The sequence below is a fragment of the Patagioenas fasciata genome, chromosome 10 (genome assembly GCF_037038585.1).
Source record: "Patagioenas fasciata isolate bPatFas1 chromosome 10, bPatFas1.hap1, whole genome shotgun sequence".
Lineage (NCBI taxonomy): Eukaryota > Metazoa > Chordata > Aves > Columbiformes > Columbidae > Patagioenas > Patagioenas fasciata.
In genome coordinates, this window is record NC_092529.1 from 398,036 (window position 1) to 422,005 (window position 23,970).

The 23,970-nt window shown below is 57.9% G+C and overlaps 1 protein-coding gene across 10 annotated transcripts in view; it reads left to right on the forward strand.

Moving 5' to 3' along the window:
* Nucleotides 1–22,877, forward strand: part of TMCC1 (transmembrane and coiled-coil domain family 1) — a 72,288-nt gene extending 49,411 nt beyond the window's left edge. For 9 of the 10 annotated variants that reach the window (XM_071812885.1, XM_071812888.1, XM_071812887.1 and 6 more), the window contains 3 exons: nt 6,199–7,133; nt 16,055–16,190; nt 18,759–22,877. In XM_071812885.1, coding sequence (XP_071668986.1) covers nt 6,199–7,133; nt 16,055–16,190; nt 18,759–19,073 — 1,386 coding nt within the window. In that variant the 3' untranslated portion in view covers nt 19,074–22,877. Of the gene's footprint in view, nt 1–5,232; nt 5,325–6,198; nt 7,134–16,054; nt 16,191–18,758 lie in introns of those variants that run through there. The other variant, XM_065845338.2, reaches the window with a different exon arrangement.
* Nucleotides 22,878–23,970: the final 1,093 nt, after the last annotated feature.

The following is a 23,970-nucleotide window of genomic DNA, read 5'->3' on the forward strand; positions in this document are numbered from 1 at the left end:
CCTCTTGAGCCAGGGAGCGCAGTGGCGCTGCCGCCGTGTGTGTGTGTGTGCCGCTGCGCGCGGGGCGCCCGGCAGCTCCCGCCGGCACCGCGGGGACGCTGCTGCGGGAACGGTGCTGCGAGAAGGGTGCCTCCGGATGGGTGCTGCGAGAAGGGTGCCTCCGGAGGGGTGCTGCGAGAAGGGTGCCTCCGGATGGGTGCTGCGAGAAGGGTGCCTCCGGAGGGGTGCTGCGAGAATGATGCCTCCGGAGGGGTGCTGCGAGAAGGGTGCCTCCGGATGGGTGCTGCGAGAAGGGTGCCTCCGGAGGGGTGCTGCGAGAATGATGCCTCCGGAGGGGGTGCTGTGGGGGCTTCTCACTTTTTGCGAGAACACTGAAGGCAGCATAGTGATTTCAGTGTTCAGTGAGCGCGGTGCTTGCGGTGGATGTCCGGAGCTGCCCTGTCGCCTCACCCTGCTGGTGTCCGCCGAGCGCGCCTTTCCCTTGTGGGCTCGCGGTTGAGTTTCCAGGTTGTGCAGGCGCACGCGTGCGTGTCCCGTGGGCAGTGCTGGGGTTCGGCTGCGCCGCGGGGCGCCTGGCGCAGCTCCCACACACAGCTTGCCGCAGGCGGCAGAGGGGCTGCCGCGCTGGGTGAGTGTTGTATTAGAAAGGTTTAGATAAGGGAACAGTATGTCGAGAAATGCTATACGGGAATGACAAAGAATGTGTTCACAGGAAACGTGAACCGTGCCGGTTTGAAATATTTACCTTTTTGTGTAAACTGTTGATTGGATCAGCTGCTCCTAGGATGAATTTCGATTGCAGTCACTCTGGGTTCTCCCTGCAGAAAATCCTACAACTGAAAATAAACAAAAAGACATGGAGTAGTTGTAGAAGTGCAGCTGCCGTGCTCGTGTGCGGGTGAGGTGCCCTTCAGACCAGACACTGGAGGTGCCTTGCACACCAAACTGCGGCAGAGAGGTCTGGACCGCGGGCCGGTCCTGGCTCGCGCAGGTGGCTGCTCTGTGCAGACGCTCTGCTCCCAGACCAGCCCGGTTCCAGTGCTTTGCAAGCCCAATTTAATGTGCAGTCTGAGAATTAAACTCTGTTCTTTACAAATGAATATGTAAGATGTAATAATAATCTGTGTTTATCAGATAGCAAGCAGCTTGAAGTGTAAAAAACCCTCAAAACTGCTCTCTGGGAAGTGTTAACGATCATTTTGCACCTAAGGCAGTGAGATGTGACTCACGTGTATCCGGGAAACCAGAATGAATTTTAAAAAAAAGGGCAAAAAATCCTGTTGTTTCACAGTCACTTTCTGCTAGAAACTTGTGTAATTTGTTTCCCGATCCACCCTCTCCGCCCAGTTCCTATACTTAGTTTTGTTCAGCTTTACCTCATTTCCTGTCCTTATTATTGTAGCTTCTGTCCTAATTGGCAATCCCCTCTTGATTAAAAGTCTTCAGCTGCTAAGATGTACATTGGTGGATGTTATTGTGGCCATATCTTTTGCTGTGTCGTCCCTTTTCACCTCAGAAATCAAGTTCCTGCGAGCTTTGTATGTAATCCAGCTCTTTCCCATTTTCCCGCTCGCTCCTGGGCGTGGGTGACCCGGCCTGTTCCGCGGCACCGCCGCTGGCCTCTTGACGCGTCTGCAGCTTTGCCAAGCCATTTCTGAATTGGATGACCAAGCCTTGCTCTCTTGCATTCAAAAACATCTTTCCTCAGGGTTTCAGAAGTTCGGGGTCAAGAAGGCGACGGTCCCGAACCAACGGGCAGCTCCAACGGGGGTGCGGGCGTGGAACCACCGCCTGCGGTTCTTGCTGGTGCAGCCACGCGGTGTCACCTGGCGGCAGCACCGGCCCCCATCCCTCCGCCCAGCGACCGCCGGGCTCAGGCATTGCTGCTGCTGGCAGACAGGAGGAGAATACAACTGTCTGCTGTATAGATAAACCCTGTTTCTGCCGCTGGAAGCAACACATGGAGTCACATCTTCATTTCGTATTGAGCCGGGTGACAAGGCCGTGGCAGTCAGGCTGCGGCTGGCTTCACCAGGTAGCACCTGCGGGTGTGTGTGCCTCGTGCCATAACTTGACCTGCCCCTTTTGGCACCAGGTCGCTTTTCCTTCCCGTAGTGTTGCTGGTGTCCTGCTGGTGCACAGCATGTGGAGCCAGGAAGGCCAATGGTACCTGGGGTGGGTTAGAAGGGGGTGGTCAGTAGGTCAGAGAGGTTCTCCTGCCCCTCTGCTCTGCCCTGGGGAGACCACCCCTGGAATATTGTGTCCAGTTGTGGCCCCTCAGCTCCAGAAGGACAGGGAACTGCTGGAGAGAGTCCAGCGCAGCCACCAAGATGCTGGAGGGAGTGGAGCATCTCCCGTGTGAGGAAAGGCTGAGGGAGCTGGGGCTCTTTAGTTTGGAGAGGAGGAGACTGAGGGGTGACCTCATTAATGTTTATAAATATATAAAGGGTGAGTGCCACGAGGATGGAGCCAGGCTCTTCTCGGTGGCAAACAATGATAGGAAAGGGGCAATGGGATCAAGCTGGAACACAAGAGGTTCCACTTAAATTTGAGAAGGAACTTCTTCTCAGTGAGGGTGTCAGAGCCTGGCCCAGGCTGCCCAGGGAGGTTGTGGAGTCTCCTTCTCTGCAGACATTCAAACCCGCCTGGACCCCTTCCTGTGGAACCTCAGCTGGGTGTTCCTGCTCCAGCAGGGGGATTGGACTGGATGAGCTTTTGCGGTCCCTTCCAATCCCAAACATACTGTGATACTGTGAATAATCCCTTCTGTGGAGCATTCAGGTCACAGCTGCAGTGACTGCGGGGCTTGTCTGGGAACACGGAGCACACGGGGCCGTGGTGCGAGGGCACGAGGGATGCCCTTTTTTCTCCTCTACTGTTTATTCCACATGAGGTGTCGAGATCTTGCCGCCTCTCGTACCGGCTGCCAGGCACTGCAGCTCCCCGGCGGGTGCCGGTCCCTGCTCCTCATGTCCCGGCAGCCGCGCCAGCCGCGCTGTCCATGAGGTTAAGGAGGGCGTTTCCTTGCAGGAAGGCCCGGTGCCTGACTCGCTGTGAGGCCCCAGACGTCTCCGCGTGTCGCGGTGCTGCCTTCGGCCCAGGAACTGAGCAACCGGTGGGTGTTTGGGTGGTGAGTTCCCTGGCACGGGGTGTGCAGTCAGTGGTGTGATTAATCACCTGGTTAATCACCTGGTTAATCACCTCCGGAGCTGCTCTCCACGGGCGTCGCCCTCCGCTCCCGCCTGTCCTTGCCCTTGTGCAGTGCCGTGCTTTCCGTCAGGTTCCCGGAGCTGGGGACAGCAGGGAAGCAGGAGCCGAGCGGTCTGCACAGCGGGCCCGCCCCGGGCCCTGCTGGTTCAAACACCACAGTGTCCGGGTGGATGACTGCGGTGTGCGCATTTACTGAAGCAGTTTTAAAAGAAGGGCGAAATACCTTCAAAGGAACTGTTGTGTTTAACCTGCAGCAATGCCAGAAGGCAAAATCATTGGTTCCTTTGGGCTGTGTGTCACAGAATAGGTGTTGTACATAGGAAAACTCTCACAGGAGGGAAAGCCTGAAGGTGTTGGAGGTGCTGGGGCCGCGATGGGATCTTGAGGGGAGGAAGCACGAGGTCCTCATGGGGTTTCACTGGGCTCCTGGCAGCGCCAGCGCGGGTTCGGGACGGCGGGCGGCGGGCCGAGCGGTCCCGTCCGCCCCGCGTGCGCTGCCCCGTGTGCGGGGGCTGCGGTGCCGCCGGAGGGGCTCGCTGAATCCGTACAAACATTGGCCATCACGGGATGTGATTTACCAGCATCTGGTCAGGACAGCTGCCAGTCTCCTTACATCAATAATGCCACCACCATTTCCCAAGGACCCGGGCTGTGCTGAGTCTTCCCCTTCTGAAGCCTTGTCAGTATGGAGAAAGCACTGAAGTTATCTCAGTTCTGTTCCAGAGCGGCACTGTGGCTGTTCGGTTTATTTTCTGCCGCAGGCGCAGGAAGATGAGCTGAGGAGGTAAGCTGAAGTCAGGGTAAAAGGGGAGAAGATAAAGTTTCTACAAAGTTTTTCTGCCACAAATCTCATGTCTGAGAAGAAGAGTGTACTATTTGTGTAATTGATAGTAATTATACACACAAACACGCTAATTAGACCCAACTGGGAGTACATCAGGCTGATAGGAGCTCCTTATTGTTCGTGTTGAACTGGTTTTCACTCCACGTGGGCATCCCTGTGCACGCGGGATCTGCTTCCTTCAAACCACACGGGAAAGCCGGATCCGTGGCAATCTGAGGAGGGTCTCAGGGAAACGGCAGGTGTGGGGAGCAGGTACCTGACCGAACCTGTGCCGCTGCCAAGCACACGTCCCTCGTGACGGCGTGTTCTCTGTGCAGTGCCGATGTCGTGCATGTTGTTGCTCCCAGTGATTAATATGAATTCTCGGCACTACCTTTGCATTAACCTATCCAGAGATATCCAGGGTTTCTAGAAATAAACCCGCTCAAGAGAGCAGTTGATGTTTCTGCAGTCACTACAGACTGGAAACTGAGATTCTGTGGTTTCCAGCGGCTGAACTCCAGAAACTGGATCAGTTGAGTTTTCCGCGTGTCTGCTGGGTTTTCCCGTGGTGCGACGGCGGGCGCGGGCAGGACTGTGCTGCGGCTGTGTTAAACCAGAACCCTGGAGTGTTGAGACTAGAGAAGGGGGCGCAGTTAACTCTGATAGCATTTTGTGTGTTGTAAAGTATGTGTTCACAAGGCAAATATGGAAACGTGTTCTGCATTTCGGGAGCAGGCTGTGCATTGGCTGGTTTCAGTGACACAATGTGGGATGCCGCCCGGTGTTTAAATCACGCTGCTGGTTCCGGGAGGATTAGAAATGAGTACCACGGAAGCTCGTTTGCTAAATGCGTAGGACGTGAATCACAACCTGTTTATCCATCGTGCTCTAGCGCTGTTTTCTGCATCTGGAGAAGCCAAAACGTGTATCTGGTTTTGCGTGGCTGGAACCCGATTGCAACAGCTGTGTGTTTTGGTAAAGTGAATGGCAGCAGCACCGGGCATCGCTGCGGGACTGCGCCTTCCGGAACAGCGGCAGGGCCCGGGAAACAGAACCGGCTTACGGGAGAGGTGACGGGGCCTGAAGGGGCGTCTGACCGACCGGGGACCGAGGGGACCTTAAGGGGGCCTTAAGGGGCGGGGACGGGCCTCCTCAGGGGCGGGGCCGAGGGCGGGGCTTATCAGGGGGCGGGGCCGGACCAGGTCCAGGCGGCGCGCGGCGGAGCAGCCATGCCGGAGCCATGCGCGGGGAGCGCGCGCTGCTGCCGGGCCGGGCCCAGGAGCCGCGGGTACGACTGGACTGGACTGGACTGGACTGGACTGGACTGGACTGGACTGGACTGGACTGGGCCGGGCTGGGCCGGGCCGGGGGCGCCGCGGGGTCCCCGTGGCCGCAGGAGCGGGGTCGGTTCCGCGTTGGCTCTGCTGCCCCCGCCGGGGCGGCCGCTGTCGGGCTCAGCTCCGCGCCTGTCCCGGGAGGGAGCGTCGCGGTGCGGCCGAGCTGCCCGGGCCGCCCGCCTTGCAGCCGCGGGGAGCGCGGCGGGGTTCGGTTTGGCGCCGGTGTGCGCTGACAGCGTTTGACCTGCCCTGGCTGAAACGGGGTTTGGCCTTTGGACGCCGCTTGTGCTCCCGGAGCAGCTGCTGCGGGTGGCGGGCAGGGCGCTGTGTCAGGGCTGAGCGGCCGGTTGTGCCGGGTTCGTGCAGCACCATGGCAGATCTCTGGTTTTCTGGTAGGTTTTGTCACTGTTTGCTGTCACACAAACAGGTGAAGCACTGGGAACAACTCAGGTTTGCTGTATGCTTGATCTGTGTGGCTTCTGTTACCTTCTCTGTCTTCTTACTCGCCAGCTGATGGAACTGCTGACCTCGTACCAGAGCTTCAGAGAGCTCAGCCTGCCAAACCTGAGCGCCCAGTCGCACTTTGTGCTGGAGTTCTTGGTTGTTTGAAGCCATTAAGTTGGCCTAAGTATGAGTGGTTCGCCCTTTTCTCAGTTTTTACAGATGTTTTTAAAGTACGTGAAGCTCGGTTTATGGATACTGTACTCTGGCCAGCTGAAAAAGATGCAGAATTGCATCAACTTGTCAAGCTGAGTGGCGTAAAGAAGGGGGTTTCTGCTGGGGAGGGTGGTGCTGAGCACTGACGCCTCTCTCTGTCCTTCCCAGATCGAGCGGCTGGAAGTCAGCAGCCTAGCGCAGACCTCCAGCGCGGTGGCCTCCAGCACTGATGGCAGCATCAACGCAGACTCTGTGGATGGGACCCCGGACCCGCAGCGCACTAAAGTGGCCATCACGCACCTGCAGCAGAAGATACTGAAGCTGACCGAGCAGATCAAAATCGAACAAACAGCCCGAGATGACAACGTGGCAGAGTACCTGAAACTGGCCAACAACGCAGACAAGCAGCAGAGCGCCCGCATTAAACAGGTGTTTGAGAAGAAAAATCAAAAGTCAGCACAGACCATCTTGCAGCTGCAGAAGAAACTAGAACACTACCATCGAAAGCTGCGGGAGATTGAACAGAATGGGATCCCTCGGCAGCCGAAGGATGTCTTCAGGGATATGCATCAGGGCTTGAAAGATGTTGGAGCAAAAGTCACTGGCTTCAGTGAGGGAGTAGTAGACAGCGTGAAAGGTGGGCTCTCCAGTTTCTCCCAGGCCACGCATTCGGCAGCAGGAGCTGTGGTTTCCAAACCCCGGGAGATTGCCTCCCTCATAAGGAACAAGTTTGGGAGTGCAGACAACATTGCTAATCTGAAAGACTCCTTAGAAGAAGGCCAAGAAGATGGGACAGGAGGCAAGGCTCTAGGTGTCATTCAGAACTTTCAGTCAAGCCCAAAATATGGCAGTGAAGAGGATTGCTCCAGTGCCACATCAGGCTCCGTGGGGGCTAACAGCACGACAGGGGGCCCTGTGGGAGCTTCCAGCTCCAAAACAAACACTCTGGATATGCAGAGCTCAGGGTTTGATGCAATACTGCATGAGATTCAAGAAATTCGAGAGACACAGGCAAGACTGGAAGAATCGTTTGAGGATCTTAAGGTTCGCTATCAGAGGGATTACTCACTGATAATGCAGACTCTGCAGGAGGAGCGGTACAGGTACGTGCTCTTGTACTTTGTGTCGGTACCAAGTCCCTGGGCCGCAGAGCCCGGCGGCGCTGCTCAGCAGGCTGGCCCAGCAGCCTGATTCAGGCAGGGGTTTTGCAGCTGCCTCAGGATTTTGCCCTCCCAGCTCTGTCTTTGTAAATATTGGTATTTTGCTGCTGTCTCCTTTTCTGCACAAGAAAAAAAATAGCAAGGAAAAGGGTTATTTTGGAGTGTTTTCAAAACAAAAGATTGAGCCAAAATGTTTAGAAAGGTGTATCAAAAGACCAGGAGTACATTGATGCAGTTACTGCTATCCAGCCAGTGCTTTGCCCTGCAAAAATCCTGTGGAGGTTTGGGCCAAGCAGGAGACGGGACGTGTGGGCAGTGTCCTGACCCTGCCTTCTCCAGCCCTCGGGTCCATATCTGCCAGGGAAAGAAATATCCAGCTTTCCTGGGGCTCTTCAAGAAGAAATGGTCTTGCCACGTGCCCAAAGTAGGATCTGCCCTTCCCTTCTCTGCTCAGCCCCACAGGGGCAGGGTTTGGTGAATTGAAATTAAATGCCAGATACTGGCAGTGCTCTTGTCCTGGAGGCCCTGGGGGTGGGATCCCCTGGTTCCAGCGGCCTTGCCCTCGCTGCGAGGCGGGGAGAGGCACGGGTCACAGCAGCGCGGCCTGTCCCTGCCCCCAGGCCCGGCGAGGGCTGCTGGGGACGTGTCCCCTTCCCCTCCCTCCGCAGGCTGCCCCGTGCTGCCCGGCGCAGGGCCTCGTCCCCAGGTGCTGCCCTTCTGCCACCGCTCCAGACACCGCAGCCCGAACCAACGGGACTGTTCAACTCTGCTTTTTAAACTTGACGTAGTGAATCAGGGGCCCCGCTCCTGGTGTGGTGGAGGACAGCAGGCTCGGGTAACGCGGGCGCTCGTGGTCAGCGTGCGCGGTGGGGCCCGGCGCGCTGGCTGTGGACAGGCTTGCTGAAGCGCCGTGTGCCGCTTGCTGCCGCGGTTTGCCGTGCAGCCCTTTAGACGTGCTGGTGCCAGATCACTGGAAAAACAAGAGAAAAGGCCTGACCTGCTAGGATCTGGTAGAGACAGCAGGCTTTCTGTGCGCTTTGCAAAACTGGGACAGACAAAGCCAGACAAACACCACTTTCTGATCCTGCTCTGCAACAATCAGCGATTTGACTGAAAACAGAGCCCAGCACAGCAGATTTGGTTCCTCGTGCCTCATTGTCATGAAGTCACACAACAAAGCGATGTCGAGTTTGGTGTCCCGCTCCCCAGCAGGGGGGCTCCTGCTGTGTGGGGTTGGTGCAACACGTACAGCGGCCGTTCCTAGCGGAGCACCGGGTGTGAGTGCAGTACAGCGCCTGTTCCTGGCGGAGCACCGGGTGTGAGCGCAGTACAGCGCCTGTTCCTAGCGGAGCACCGGGTGTGAGTGCAGTACAGCGTCTGTTCCTGGCGGAGCACCGGGTGTGAGCGCAGTACAGCGCCTGTTCCTGGCGGAGCACCGGGTGTGAGCGCAGTACAGCGCCTGTTCCTAGTGGAGCACCGGGTGTGAGTGCAGTACGGCGCCTGTTCCTAGTGGAGCACCGGGTGTGAGTGCAGTACAGCGCCTGTTCCTAGCGGAGCGCGGGTGTGAGCGCAGTACAGCGCCTGTTCCTGGCGGAGCACCGGGTGTGAGTGCAGCGCCTGTTCCTAGCGGAGCGCCTGGTGTGAGGGCAGTACAGCGCCTGTTCCTAGCGGAGCGCGGGTGTGAGTGCAATACAGCGCCTGTTCCTAGCGGAGCACCGGGTGTGAGTGCAGTACAGCGCCTGTTCCTAGCGGAGCGCGGGTGTGAGTGCAATACAGCGCCTGTTCCTAGCGGAGCACCAGGTGTGAGTGCAGTACAGCGCCTGTTCCTGGCGGAGCACCGGGTGTGAGCGCAGTACAGCGCCTGTTCCTAGCGGAGCACCGGGTGTGAGCGCAGTACAGCGCCTGTTCCTAGCGGAGCGCGGGTGTGAGCGCAGAGCAGCTGAAGGAGCGGGCTGAATGGCCCGGGCACTGATACGTGCACCAGGTCAGCCGACCAGTTGTTCCCTGGGGCTGTCGAGTGTCCGGCCAGGCCCACGGGTCCTCGCGCCGCTGCAGCACGGGGTCAGGCCTGTCCTGTGCCGTCAGCCGCTGCCGGGCGCTCACCAGGGCGACCCCAGGGCCCGGCCACCGACCGGGGCAGCCTGGAGCGGGACGTTCCTGGGACAGTCTGTTGGACTTATTAATGCTTAAAAAGGTGGTAGTTTAGACCTGCCACTTGGAACGTTGATGTGGGTTAATTACAGAGACCCATTAAAGCCCACGAAGTGCCATTGTCTCTGCAGGCCCGCGGAGCCCAGCAGGGAACTGCACAGTCCACAGGGAGCTCAGGGGTTAATCACAGCCAGATTAATATCTTTTTCCACAAAATAGGTTCTTGTTGGAGAGCTTCTGTATTTTAGAACATGACAAAGATAAAAGCCTCGTCACCCCGCGCGGGGCGGGCTCCGCGGGGCCCGAGGGCAGAGCGGCTGTTGGAGCAGGAGCCTCCGCTCCTCGGCCCTTCAGGAACGGTGGGAGCAGAGGTTGTGGTTCGAAGCTGGGGATGAAAGTTTATCATAATCAGCTTTTAAAACCATAAGTACCTCATAACTCTGCTCTGTTTCTGGGAAGCTTTCAAAAACAAGCACTGAGTCCAGTTAGACCTTTTGGAGAAGGCTTTGCTTGTGGGGCAGCGCTGAGTATTTGTGGCTGGAAGCTGGAGCAAAGCACACCCGTGACATTTGCTCAGCTGGTCTTGGTCCGTTTCCCCTTTTGTAGATGTTCTACGTTTTGCGGGTTCTGATCGTTTTTCCTGGTGTGTTTGTGCAGATTCTGTTTATCAGCCGTGGTTTGCCCGTGGCCTCCTCAGTCTCCTCCCTCCCCTGCTCCCCATCTCGCCTGTCACCCTGGAGCTGCTGGTTTGGAACCAGCGCCGGGGCAGGGACTCGCTGGTGCGGTCGCTCCGGTTCTCCCGCCCGGCAGCACCTGGCGAGGCTGGGGTGGGCAGCACTGCCCGGCCTGTCCCCCCGCCCATCTCCTGCCTGTCGCCCACCCGTCCCCTGCCTGTCCCCAGCCTGTCCCCCCTGCCCATCTCCTGCCTGTCCCCCACCCGTCCCCTGCCTGTCCCCAGCCTGTCCCCCCTGCCCATCTCCTGCCTGTCCCCCACCCGTCCCCTGCCTGTCCCCAGCCTGTCCCCCCTGCCCATCTCCTGCCTGTCCCCAACCCGTCCCCTGCCTGTCCCCAGCCTGTCCCCCCCGCCCATCTCCTGCCTGTCCCCCACCCGTCCCCTGCCCGCAGCCCGGGGCACTGCGCGGCTGTGCCGGGGCCGAGCTGCTGAGCGGGGCAGGTCCTGTTGGCCTCTTGGCCATGGCGTGTTCCTCCGCAGCAGCCACTGAGGCATCCCGGCGCTTATCTCATCGGCTGGGAGGTGCTGGTTGTTTACTGATAGGAGCAGGGACTTTCTGTGCTATTGAGACCGAAATAAAGTTCCTGCTGAGTATTTTCATCTTGTGTGTCCCCTCAGGAACCCGTTTGTACGCGGTGAAATCATGAGCTCACGTATCTGGAGCGTGGCCAGCCCGGAGGTTTGGGTTTCTTCCCTGGCCCAGCAGCCTCGGAAGGGGCATTTGGGCCTCACGCTCCTGTCAGGAGAAACCCATCGGCCAAAATACCAGACGCCGGTGCCTTCGTTTATCTGATTTTTGCTGCAGTCTAATTGTTGGGCTCCAGTCCGTTCTCGTGGTTTATTTTAAATAGATCAAATGTGCTGTCTTTGAGCTGTGGGAGGGCTGAAGAGGTGTTTGTGGAGCACACGGGGCCGGGGCTGGACCAGCACCAACCCCCCGCGCCCACCCGAGCATCCTGCTCATAGATCCTGCCCTTAGCTGTTCCTCCTATTGAAACCGGTGCACTCGAGGGCATAACAAATGTATTTGGATGACAGTTAAAAATGAGACAGAACGTTGTATGCCATAGCTAGAAGGAGAAGGTCCATCTTGAGAGATGCTCGAAGAGCGGCGTTGAGCTCGGCCCGCGGTGCGCTGTGGAGAGCAGTCAGCGTCACTTTGGCCAGAGCACTTACCGAGTGCAGCTACAACGCCTTTCTCATCCCATCTCGCCGCACACACACTGTATTAGCCGCATGTCTGCAGCCGTTACTTTAAAATACCTTAAAGCTCTTAAAAAATCACAGAAGAGATGGCCATAGTTGTGTTGTGTGGCCCGTTTCCTTTCTCCAGTCTGTTCCCTGATGCCGTGAGTCACAGAAAACGTGTGGAAATCTGATGTGGCTTTTGAAATGAGGTGTCCCGTGGGCGAGCGGGTGTGTGACCCCAGCGTCCCGGAGCGCTCCGCTGCCCGCGCTGCAGCTCCTGCGGCTCGGGCTGGTCGTTCTAAGGAGAATTTTCGCACTCGAGCTCCTGAAAAATAATTCTCAGCCTCCAGTGAGGAATTTCCGTGGCTGAGATGAAGCAGGTTTGAGCGTTTGGGGCACTGCTCTGCTCACAGGCGAGCTCAGAGTCTGTTGCACAGGGAAGGTGAATATCATCCAAACCCTCTCGACAGCCGTCCCGTCCCTTGCATTTTCAGTGCCTCTGGGGTGAACGGGAGCCGTCCTTCGGCAGGAGAGCCCTGGCTTTGGGCCCCTAAGTCACATAAACCCCTCTGCGCTTTTCAAATTTGAACACCAGTAGAAAACAGTAGGGAAAAAGAAGTGTTTCCTAAATCGCAGATAATGGGACAAAGAGTAAAAAGGGGATAAATGAAGGAAGTGTAATTTCAAAAATAGGTCTGGGTAGGTTGTAGGGGAGGGTTTTTGGGTTTTGGTGTTGTTTTTTTGTTGGGGGGTTTGTGTTTGTTTGTTTTAAATAACCCAGTTGCAGCAGTTGCCCAGCAGCGGTTTCTGACAGCGCAGGCGATCCCTTGGGCAGCCACAGGGGCTGCGGGGACACGGGGTGCGCGGGGACATGGGGTGCGCGGGGCTGGCGGGGACACGGGGTGTGCGGGGCTGGCGGGGACACGGGGTGCGCAGGGACACGGGGTGCGCGGGGCTGGCGGGGACACGGGGTGTGCGGGGACACGGGGTGCGCGGGGCTGGCGGGGACACGGGGTGCGCAGGGACACGGGGTGCGCAGGGACACGGGGTGCGCGGGGCTGGCGGGGACACGGGGTGCGCGGGGACATGGGGTGCGCGGGGCTGGCGGGGACATGGGGTGCGCGGGGACATGGGGTGCGCGGGGCTGGTGGGGACACGGGGTGCGCGGGGACACGGGGTGCGCGGGGCTGGCGGGGACACGGGGTGTGCGGGAACACGGGGTGCGCGGGGACATGGGGTGCGCGGGGCTGGCGGGGACATGGGGTGCGCGGGGACACGGGGTGCGCGGGGCTGGCGGGAACACGGGGTGTGCGGGAACACGGGGTGCACGGGGCCAGCGGGAACACGGGGTGTGCAGGGACACGGGGTGTCCAGGGACATGGGGTGTGCGGGACTGGCGGGGACACGGGGTGTGTGGGAACACGGGGTGTGCGGGGACATGGGGTGCGCGGGGCTGGCGGGGACACAGGGTGTGCGGGGACACGGGGTGTTCGGGGCCAGCGGGGACATGGGATGTGCGGGGACACGGGGTGTGTGGGGCTGGCAGGGACACGGGGTGCGCGGGGACACAGGGTGCGCAGGGCTGGCGGGGACATGGGGTGTGCAGGGACACGGGGTGTTCGGGGACATGGGGTGCGCGGGGCTGACGGGGACACGGGGTGTGCGGGAACACGGGGTGTGCGGGAACACGGGGTGTGCAGGGACACAGGGTGTTCAGGGACACGGGGTGTTCGGGGCCAGCGGGGACATGGGATGTGCGGGGACACGGGGCTGGTGGGGACACGGGGTGTGCGGGGACACGGGGTGTGCGGGGCTGGCGGGGACACGGGGTGCGCAGGGACACGGGGTGCGCGGGGACACGGGGTGTGCGGGGACACAGGGACACGGGGTGCGCGGGGACACGGGGTGTGCGGGGACACGGGGTGCGCGGGGAGATGGGGTGTGCGGGGACGCGGGGTGTGCGGGGCCGAGCCTGCCCTGCCGCTGATGGCATGATGCTGCAGCTCTGACTGCCCGTGTTTGCAGCCTTTCCTTATGTTTCCTGTAGATTGGGATAGTTTTGACGTTATTAGAATACAATTGTTTCTTGTTAGAGAACAGGATTTAAGCTGCCTGGCAACAGCTGTTTTATCAAGGGCGTTTATGAGGGAGTAGGTTAAAGGATCATGATATTTTCAGAAATGCTTAAGTCCCTTTTTGTGTAATAAACTCACTGGAGAATGTTGTAATATATTAACAAGCTGAATATATTTCAAGTAATTGATGCTACCATTGGGACTTGGAGCAGGGTTAGTTGGGATTTCTTGGTTGTTGACAAGTTGGGTTTAAGTAGTGTGGGAACAAATGGCAGTATTAATTATCTGGGCTCCTTCTTCATTAACCAGTCCTCACATGGCCGATCCATTCCCTGCCTGCAGCCCCTCATTCCTGGGAAACCCCTTCTGATCTGTGGCTGGGAGTGGCTGCCCCGGCTGGACTGAGCTGGGCGCCGGGCTGAGCTGGGCGCCGGGCTGAGCTGGGCGCCGGGCTGAGCTGGGCGCTTGGCTGAGCTGGGCGCCGGGCTGAGCTGGGTGCTGGGCTGAGCTGGGCGCTTGGCTGAGCTGGGCGCCGGGCTGAGCTGGGCGCCGGGCTGAGCTGGGCGCCGGGCTGAGCTGGGCGCCTGGCTGAGCTGGGCGCCGGGCTGAGCTGGGTGCTGGGCTGAGCTGGGCGCTTGGCTGAGCTGGGCGCCGGGCTGAGCTGGGTGCTGGGCTGAGCTGGGCGCTTGGCTGAGCTGGGTGCCGGGCTGAGCTGGGTGCCGGGCTGGGCTGGGCGCCGTCCCGAGCTGGGCGCTTGGCTGAGCTGGGCGCTTGGCTGAGCTGGGCGCTTGGCTGAGCTGGGCGCTGGGCTGAGCTGGGCGCCGGGCTGAGCTGGGCGCTTGGCTGAGCTGGGTGCTGGGCTGAGCTGGGCGCCGGGCTGAGCTGGGCGCCGTCCCGAGCTGGGCGCTTGGCTGAGCTGGGCGCTTGGCTGAGCTGGGCGCTTGGCTGAGCTGGGTGCTGGGCTGAGCTGGGCGCCGGGCTGAGCTGGGCGCTTGGCTGAGCTGGGTGCTGGGCTGAGCTGGGCGCCGGGCTGAGCTGGGCGCCGGGCTGAGCTGGGCGCCGGGCTGAGCTGGGCGCCTGGCTGAGCTGGGTGCTGGGCTGAGCTGGGCGCCGGGCTGAGCTGGGCGCCGGGCTGAGCTGGGCGCCGGGCTGAGCTGGGTGCCGCGCTGAGCTGGGTGCCGCGCTGAGCTGGGTGCCGCGCTGAGCTGGGCGCCGGGCTGAGCTGGGCACTGGGCTGAGCTGGGCGCTGGGCTGAGCTGGGCGCTTGGCTGAGCTGGGCGCCGGGCTGAGCTGGGTGCTGGGCTGAGCTGGGCGCCGGGCTGAGCTGGGTGCCGCGCTGAGCTGGGTGCTGGGCTGAGCTGGGTGCTGCCCGCCGGGCCTGGCTGCAGAGATAACGCCCGCGGTGCCCCGGAATGGGAGGAAAACCCTCCTCGGAATCTTCACTTAAAAACAAAACCCCAAAACTGCTTTGAAAGTCTGGCTTTTGCCTTCAGAGCCTGAATATTTAGCTTGAGAAGGACAAAAAAAATCTTGAAAAAAAACCAAAAAAACAACCCAGAGGCAGGATTTTTACCTTAGTTTCAGAACTTGTAATTAAATTATTTGTTCTAGAAAATAGTTTATTCATTTTGTGTGTGTGTATGAAATAAATTCAGATGGAGTCAGAGGGAAACTGAAATGAGACCGAGCAGTTCTCTCTGTGCTGAATTCCCCTGGTGTGAAGGGTCGGGCGGTAAGAGCCGCGGCGCAGCTGCGCCCGCGCTGCCAGGGGACGGGGACCGGGACGGGGACCGGGACGGTCAGTGCCGGCGGGGACAGAGCCCGGGCGGCCACACGGGCACCGCCCGGACACGGGGACACAGGGACACAGGTGCCCAGCTCAGCGCCCCCTGGGGCTGGCGGCCTCGCTCTCCGCCCGCTTACCTTTGGGAAGCAGTGGAAATACTTGCCTGGCTTTAAAAGGGTATTGAAGCATGAGTTTCTTGTAAATTTGGACTTCAAAATCCAAAAATGAAGTGCTACGTACAAATGCAAAGTATCCCTAGTGTATTTTAGAAGTGCTAAATTACCGTCATGGAGTTACCATTGAGGTCAATTGAAGACTTTCAGTGAGGGACAAAGCTGTGTCTCAGAATTGCCGTACCCCTGTTTCTGGGCAGTCCTCCCTCACCGCTCGCCGGTGCAAACTGAACCCTAAGCCTGGAGGTTAATGATTCGTGTGCCCTCCAGATAAATAACGTGGTTATCTTTGCTAGCTGAGCTGAATCATGGAGATAAAGAAAAAATAAGTCAAAGATGTCCATGTGACCGCACATGTGAAGGAGACATGGGTCACGTTTAATCTCTGTGCCATTTTTATGTCTGTTACTATTCCAAGTGTATGTGAAAACCTGTAAGAGCTCATGGTACTAGAAGGGAACTAGTTTAAACAAAAGTTTGGGTAATAACTCATTGTATTCTAATTCTCTCCTGGATTGCATGACTTGGCGGTTGCCATTTACCCAGTCTGTGTGCTTTCCTCCGGACAGAAGGAGGATTGACGTGACCGTACCTGGCAGAAGGGGTTTCCGTGGTGCCCGAGGGGCCCCAGCGCTGCCGTGCGTGCTGTTGGGAGGGCTGGGGCAGCCACGCCAGTTCGCAGTGAAATGTCCATCGTGTTCACTGGGGTGGTTTTGCCATCCTTGTTAAAGCTGCTGTGCCACGTGTGTCACTTGTAGATGCGAACGACTGGAAGAGCAGCTCAATGACCTGACTGAGCTGCACCAGAACGAGATCCTCAACCTGAAGCAGGAGCTGGCCAGCATGGAGGAGAAGATCGCCTACCAGTCCTACGAGCGCGCACGGGACATCCAGGTGGGTGACAGGGACAGGGACGCTCGGTCCTGCCTTCCCCTGCTCTTGCTTAACTCCTCCACTTTTGAAATGCTTCTGTGTTGCAATGTGTGGCTTTCACCCTTGGAGCTTTATTGCTAAACTGCACATTGGCCACTTCTGCAAGGGCCTTTTCTCCACCTCAGCCGGTGCCGGTGCCACGGTGGCTGCCGGGGGCCGTGGCCCTGCCCCCGGTGGGGCTGCACCGGGGCCGCCGCTCGCTCCGGAGCCGGCAAACTGGAAACCTGTGTCCACTTGGTCTGGAGGGGTTGTAGCGGATTAGAAGCGAACGGGCCATGGCCCGAGGACGTTTTTACATGGCGTTCCCAGAAAGTGACCCTAGGGTGTGTTTCTGTGTCGCTAATTTTAGAGCCATGGCCGCATACGTCTAAGGAAAAATGCTTTGTGCGTCCACTGCATTGAGTCGGGAAACAATTCTTTCTGTTGGTTTTGCCCAAATAAGGAGGCGTGTTTTAAAAGATAAGTTTATTTCAGTATGTAAAAGACCAAAGCTATGGCAACAGAAATTATGAAGTTGGAGGGTCTTCCACAGAACAAAGGACCTGGGAAACGATGTGAGCAGCCTCTGGACGTTACGAAGAGGGGCCTGTTTCAGAGCAGGGAGATCGTCCATTTTGAACGCTTGTGCTGGTTTTAGCAGGCGCCTCGGGTTGGGGTGCTGACGTGAGATGTTTGTGGCGTGAGCAGGGGCTGTGGGTCGGGGACGCTGGGACGCAGCCGCGAGTGCGGGGCGCGCGTCCCCATCCCGCGGCTGGTGCGGGCGCGGGGGCTGCCGGGCTCCACCCGCGCTTTGAGGGCCGTAACTGAAGAGAAGCCTTCGTGTTTCATTGACCTCCCCAGATATGATGCAATGTCAGAGAAATGTAACAGGAGACAATGACCTTTAAGTTAGTTAAAATAAATCAGTGTCTGTGGACAGAGGGGCCGCGGCCTCTGACACAGTAAACAGGAGGCTCTCCCCTGCGGCAGTGTTACAATATTCGGGTTCTGTTCTCCTCTCTAATTTCACACAGCAGGCAGAAGTTAGGTTGAAAACTTAAATTGAAATGGGGATTTCTTGATAGCTTTTTTGAATCTTTGTGATTCAGCACTTTCAGTGTTAACTTGCAAATTGGGACAGACGATTCCTCAGCATTGCCGTGGAAAAAGCAAACGTTTTCCTGCATACAGAACTAGTGAGGAGCGCGGTGGGATGCTGCAGACGGACAGACAGAGCTCAGTGATCGCTGGACGTCACCCCCAGCTGGCCTCCAGGGCTCAGGCCTTTAGGGCTGAGAAAAGCAACTGTGAGGAGGATCAATGGAGATTGTAACTTTGTGTCTCCAAGAGCAGAAGGGTCCCCTTGCATTAAGTACCTTACAAAGCCGCCTCCTCATCCCCAGCCCACCTGTGCGTGTGGCCGGTGTTGTGCTGCAGGTGGGCTGGTGGGCTGGAGGTTCAGCACGGTGAAAAGGTCTGAGAGCACTCACCCCTGGGTCAGTGGTGCTGTAGAGGTGTTTGCAGGGTAGTCAGCTCCTCCCACGTACTTCTGCTTTGCCTCTTCCTAGAGGCAGTTCCACAGACCTCCCTCTCCTTACCCTTCTCCTGGCCGTCTCCTCCCTGCAGCCCTCGCGGTGTCTCCCAGGGCGGTGCCGGTGCCACAGCGCTGTGCGTCCCTCAGGACTCCCCAGGCCTGCAGCTCGGTGCCGTTCCACAGCTGTGCAGGCTGGGGACAGCGCTGTGCGTCCCTCGGGCCTCCCCAGGCCTGCAGCTCGGTGCCGTTCCACAGCTGTGCAGGCTGGGGACAGCGCTGTGCGTCCCTCGGGCCTCCCCAGGCCTGCAGCTCGGTGCCGTTCCACAGCTGTGCAGGCTGGGGACAGCGCTGTGCGTCCCTCGGGCCTCCCCGAGCCCTGCAGCCCGCGGGGCTCCTCGCCCTGTCCCAGCACCACAGCTCCGTCTGTGCGCCCACACCCGGGCTGGGGCCGCGGGGCTGCTGGGGTGCGAGGAGCACGGCCCCTCTGGCCCAGCCGAGGGGCAGCCCGAGCTGTCCCCAGGCTGTTCCTCAGCTGTCCCCCTGCCTTGTCCCCCGGCTGTCCCCCTGCTTGTCCCCTGTGCCGTCCCCATGCCTGTCCCCGGCCTGTCCCCATGCCTGTCCCCATGCTGTCCCCGTGCTGTCCCCATGCCTGTCCCCATGCTGTCCCCATGCCTGTCCCCGGCCTGTCCCCATGCCTGTCCCCGTGCTGTCCCCGTGCTGTCCCCATGCTGTCCCCATGCCTGTCCCCAGCCTGTCCCCATGCTGTCCCCATGCCTGTCCCCGTGCTGTCCCCGTGCTGTCCCCATGCCTGTCCCCGTGCTGTCCCCGTGCTGTCCCCATGCTGTCCCCATGCCTGTCCCCGTGCTGTCCCCGTGCTGTCCCCGTGCTGTCCCCATGCTGTCCCCGTGCTGTCCCCGTGCTGTCCCCATGCTGTCCCCATGCTGTCCCCGTGCTGTCCCCGTGCTGTCCCCGGCGGGCAGGCGTGCCGGGCGCCCAGCGCTGTGCTCTCGCGACAGGAGGCCCTGGAAGCCTGCCAGACGCGCATCTCCAAGATGGAGCTGCAGCAGCAGCAGCAGCAGGTGGTGCAGCTGGAGGGGCTGGAGAACGCCACGGCCCGGAACCTGCTGGGGAAGCTCATCAACATCCTCCTGGCCGTCATGGCCGTGCTCCTCGTCTTCGTCTCCACCGTGGCCAACTGCGTCGTGCCCCTCATGAAGACTCGCAATAGGACGTTCAGCACTTTATTTATCGTGGTTTTCATTGCCTTTTTGTGGAAGCACTGGGACGCCATCACCGGCTACTTGGAACGGTTCTTGTCTCCCCCCAGATGATGGCAGCGGGAATCGGCTGCGGCGCCCTCCTCCCGGCGCCCTCGGTGAGCAAGCGTGGCAAAGATTAGTCAGCAGCTCCTCTGCTGAAGTTTTAAGTGTCCGAGTGAATTTGTTTACATTTAGAATAACGTTTTTTCTCTGCGAGATGCATTGCAATAGTATTTTTTAGATTTTATTCAAGAACTCTTTTTGGCGAGAATCCTGGATAATTTTTATGTAGCATGGTTCTCTTTGAATGCAAATCTTAAGATTCTTTAAAGTGTACAAAAGAAATAAAATACAGAAATTTGGAGCATACCAATGGGCAGTTTAAATTGTGGCTCGAACTGCTGTACTGAACCTGTCAGGAGGAGGAGAACGCGATTAGCGTAAGACGAGCAAAGCTAAATCTAGTGCACAGCCTGGAACGATGGTACCACAGCAAACCTGTAACACTAAACCTGTACTGTGAAGTCTGCTCACATTCCGTGTCCGAACGTGCGCGCTCGGAGTGGTTTCTGTCCTCGCCACGAGGAGAACGGCAGCGCGTGGGTCTCTGTCCCAGCCCCGCGCCTGCGTCGCCGGTCCCGCTGCCCTGGCTCGCGGTAACGTTTCCAGGCTGCCCGGCTCTGCCAGCGCTGGGAGTGGGAGCCTCTTGCGCACGCAGCGGCTGCACGGTCGTGCTACAGTATTTTGAAGTAGTCCTTGACATACTTACCTTTAAGCAGAAGCCCTTGGTCGCACTTTTAAGGTTTTTTTAATATATGTATATTCACAGATTAAAAAAAGATCCAAACAGCATACTTGAAGAGTGTAATACTCAAACTCTCAGTGCTTCCTTATTGTTTCTAATAGGATTTTTTATTATAATTATTATTATTATTGGGGTATTTTTTTTGGAGGGAGTTGGGAGGGTCATTACTTTTTTTTTCCTTTTAAATAAAGAAGTGATTTTTTAAATGAAGAAACGCGTGAATAATTGTGAGCTGTCTTGTCCCGAAGCAGTTTAGGAGGGCAGAGATTTCCAGTGCCAGCCTGTCTGCAGCCAGCGCCGTTCGTCTGCCATCGTCTGTCCCGCGGGCGTGCAGGTGCAGCATCGTGAAGAACATCTGTCTTCTCCACACCTTTTTGTCGTGCAGGGGTTTTTTTCTGTTTCCAGATGTGAAGGAGAGTGTGTTTCTATCTCTCATTTCTGTGTCATCTCTCACTCCCGGCCTCAGGATAAGAATAAGAAATTCCTCTTCATTCCTTCCCAGCCAAGGCAGGTTCTTTCAAGGAAAGAAATTCCGAATCAACAGTTCACTTAAAAGAATTCTTGTCTCAGAAATATCTCTGATTTGATTTTTAAATAAATCCCTACAAAGTGAAACCAAAGTTTTCCTCCTGTCAGGCTCTGGCAAGATCATCTGTGTGTCTGTTCCGAGGTCTCTGTGCACCGCGTCTGTGGCATGGGAGCCTCCTCGTCCCCGGCTTTGGGAGCCTCCTCGTCCCCGGCTTTGGGAGCCTCCTTGTCCCCGGCTTTGGGAGCCTCCTCGCCCCCTGCTTTGGGAGCCTCCTCGTCCCCGGCTTCGGGACCCTCCTCCTGCACGCGCACACTCGTCGCGCGTCCCTTTGGCGTCGGGTGTAACCGGGTCCCAGCCGCAGGCCCCTGCTGGGGACCCGCTGGTGCGGACAGGTCCATCCGTGTCCTGTACCTGGTGTCCCGCTCACCACAACAGCGCCGAGAGTCAGCTTCCTTCCCATGAAATCCAAAACCACTCCAGGATTCTCTTTCAAAACCAGTGGTGGTGTTTAGTTAGATCTTATGTTTTCCTTCCTTCCAGGCTTAAGTTCCCTCTGGGAGCCCATTGTTGCCCGGGTGACCTAAACCAGCTGGAATCAGACATGGATGTATGTGGAACGCGTACACAAATACACCCATGTGAGCCCTGGGACGTGATGCGGCGGTGCAGGTTCGGGCTGCTGCGTTCCCTCGGGCTGGGTCAGCAGCCCCGGGCTGTGTGGGGCCAGCACAGGTGAGCGCTCAGCTGTGTCTCCTCCTCCAGTCCGCCCGGCTTCCCGTGGAGCAGGAGCCTCAGGGACCCCCCAGGGTTCCAGCTCGTCCCGTCACACGTGCACTGATCTGCCGTCCTGCTTAAAACACAAATTGCCAATTGCAACTGACTTGAGCCAAGAATGATCCTGCTTTCCAGAGCTGACAGCAGAGGCTGTGTAGACCTTCCCTCCCCAGACCGCGCTCCTGGCTCCAGCAAAGCCCTGTTCTGTTCACCACCCTTCTCTGGCTAATCCACGTCACAGGGGTAACCATCGCCTTCCCATTACGTGTTTTGTCAGAAACAAAGGTGTGAATAACAGTAAGAACGGATTTGGCTCATAACTGAACAGCTTGGGTGCCTTTATTTCTGAGAAACAGCCCTCGCGCTCTGCTGTTCTGCGCTTTGACCGCAGCAGAGCTGCCCGTGGTAGGTTTAGTGAGGTGGAAGCAGGAAGGAGTTGAAAGGCGGTGGTCTGGGCACTCGGTGCCGTCTGCAGTGCTGGAGGGACGTGCGTCCCTCGTCCTTATGTCCCGGTTTCGTTCAGTGTCTCAGCTCCGTGCTGTCCTCGGTAACCACCATTCACTCGCTCGCCAGGAGGCGCAGGCTCTGTAGAACGATCACCTCGGGGCTGAGTGGTGAAGGTTCTGGACGGTGTCTGTCTGTCTGTCTCTTTCTCTCTCGACAGTTTCTTCCATTCCAGAAAGCCGTCTGCGGTAACGCTGTCTGTGATGCTGCATCCGCTGTTCATATCCCATCACAGCTGTCTGCTTTGCCTCTCACATTAGCAGAACGTTCTGGGGTTTCCTCCCTCTTCTCTTGGAAGGTCTGTGGTGATCTCTGGTAGCTCAGTGGTGATGTGTTGGAAACGTGACTCTAGCTGCAACTCCCCTTCCTCCCGAGCGGTTGTTTGCTCTGGGTGACCCGCAGGAGTCCCCGCATCGCCCCGGGGCTGCCGGCCTGGTGATGGCCAGCACTGAGCTGCAGGACATTTCCCAGTCAGAGCTCAAACGACTGAAATCGCTTAGATGCCATTAGCACATATCAACTTGGTGTATGGGAAGGGAAGAGTATAATGGACTGTGAGTTCAGAAGGCAGCAGCTCTTCATTGAAACTCTGTGGTTCAAATGAAGTTCATCTGTTTTCCCAATTCGCTTTCTCAGTGTAAAGAACGAAAATCTTGATGCAAAAAACCCAAACCCATTTGAGATTTCAGAAGTTCTCTTTTCTCTCAGCCTCATTAGTTCAGTTTAATGATACTTGACATGCTCACAGCAGTTACTTCAGTGGTTTATTCCAATCCCGTGGACTCTTAGGGTCTGGTCAGATTAAATGTGGGGTTCTGTATGTGTTGCACTGGGACAGAAAAGCACTGTCTGTCAGCTTTGAAAATATGCATTTTTTAAATGAAAAAGCAGCATTATAACAAAAGAAGCCAAGCTACAAAGGGGTTCGAGATTGGGTAATTCTGCCAGTTTTTCAAGTGAATTCTGAATGTGGCTAAAGAGTTAAAACCCTGTGTGTCTGTGTCGTGTGTGCCAGGTGGTATAGTGGTAGGCGTTGACTTAGCTGTAAGTGTGGTTGAAAAGTGTAAAAAAATAAACAGAAAAACTCACTTGCACGGGTTGAAAAGTAAGAAATGACACTTGTGAACGTAACACTGTAGTTTATAGATCTTAAGCTGCTAATTGTTGAGAGAGATTTACATTTGTCTTGTCTGATGGTCGCAGTTTTATCTGCGACACTTTTACTGTATATAAAAACACTTTAAATAAAGACCTCAGCTATTAACACTGGCCTAATTCGGATGTTTCCACGGGGGCTGGGGGCACGGGTGGGTCAGGAAAGGGAAGAGGGGTGTATTAAAACTGCTGGGCCCTGAAAGCTTAAAATTTGAGCAAGTTCTCCATAGATCTGACCATCAAACTGCATCCTGTGATCAGCCACGCGGCACCTGGGCACAGTGGGAATGAACGGGCTGCAGCGGTGGGTGTCAGGCAGAGCAGCAGCAGCAGGAGCAGCCGCAGGAGCAGCCACAGGAGCAGCCACAGGAGCAGCAGCAGCAGGAGCAGCCACAGGAGCAGCAGCCGCAGCAGGAGCAGCCACAGGAGCAGCCACAGGAGCAGCAGCAGCAGGAGCAGCCACAGGAGCAGCCACAGGAGCAGCAGCAGCAGGAGCAGCCACAGGAGCAGCAGCAGCAGGAGCAGCCACAGGAGCAGCCGCAGCAGGAGCAGCCACAGGAGCAGCCACAGGAGCAGCCGCAGCAGGAGCAGCCACAGGAGCAGCAGCAGCAGGAGCAGCCACAGGAGCAGCAGCCGCAGGAGCAGCCGCAGGAGCAGCAGCCGCGGGAGCAGCCACAGGAGCAGCCGCGGGAGCAGCAGCAGGAACAGCAGCAGGAGTCCCACAGGTGGGGGCCTCCCCGGAGGAAAACACCTTCAAGGAAATGCCATCCCGCTGATGCTCCTGCTCCTCCCGTGCATCCCGAGGCGCTGGCGGTGTGTGCCGTGTGCCGTGGGCACAACAGCACTTGCCCAGGCTGCTCAGCAACTTCGCCCGTTTCCGTTTTCCTTCCAAAAACGTTCTTTTTGAAAGATTTTCCACTTACTGCAAATCGACTGCTCCTGCGCTGTTCACATCAGCATTTCGCTGTAAGGTCGGTACCTGCTGGTGTTTGTGCATCCCATCCGCGGCCGGACCGTGCGTGTCCAGCACAGCCCGGGCGTGGCGGGTCTGGACCCCCGTGTCTGCAGCGCGGGGGCCGAGCGGACGCGTCTGGGCTGTGCGCAGCTGGGAAGGAGGCGGAGGCCGCGCCCGGGACAGCGGGACTGTGAGCTGAACCGCTCTCTTCCAAAGCCTTTTAATTACAGGGGATTAACTACGATGT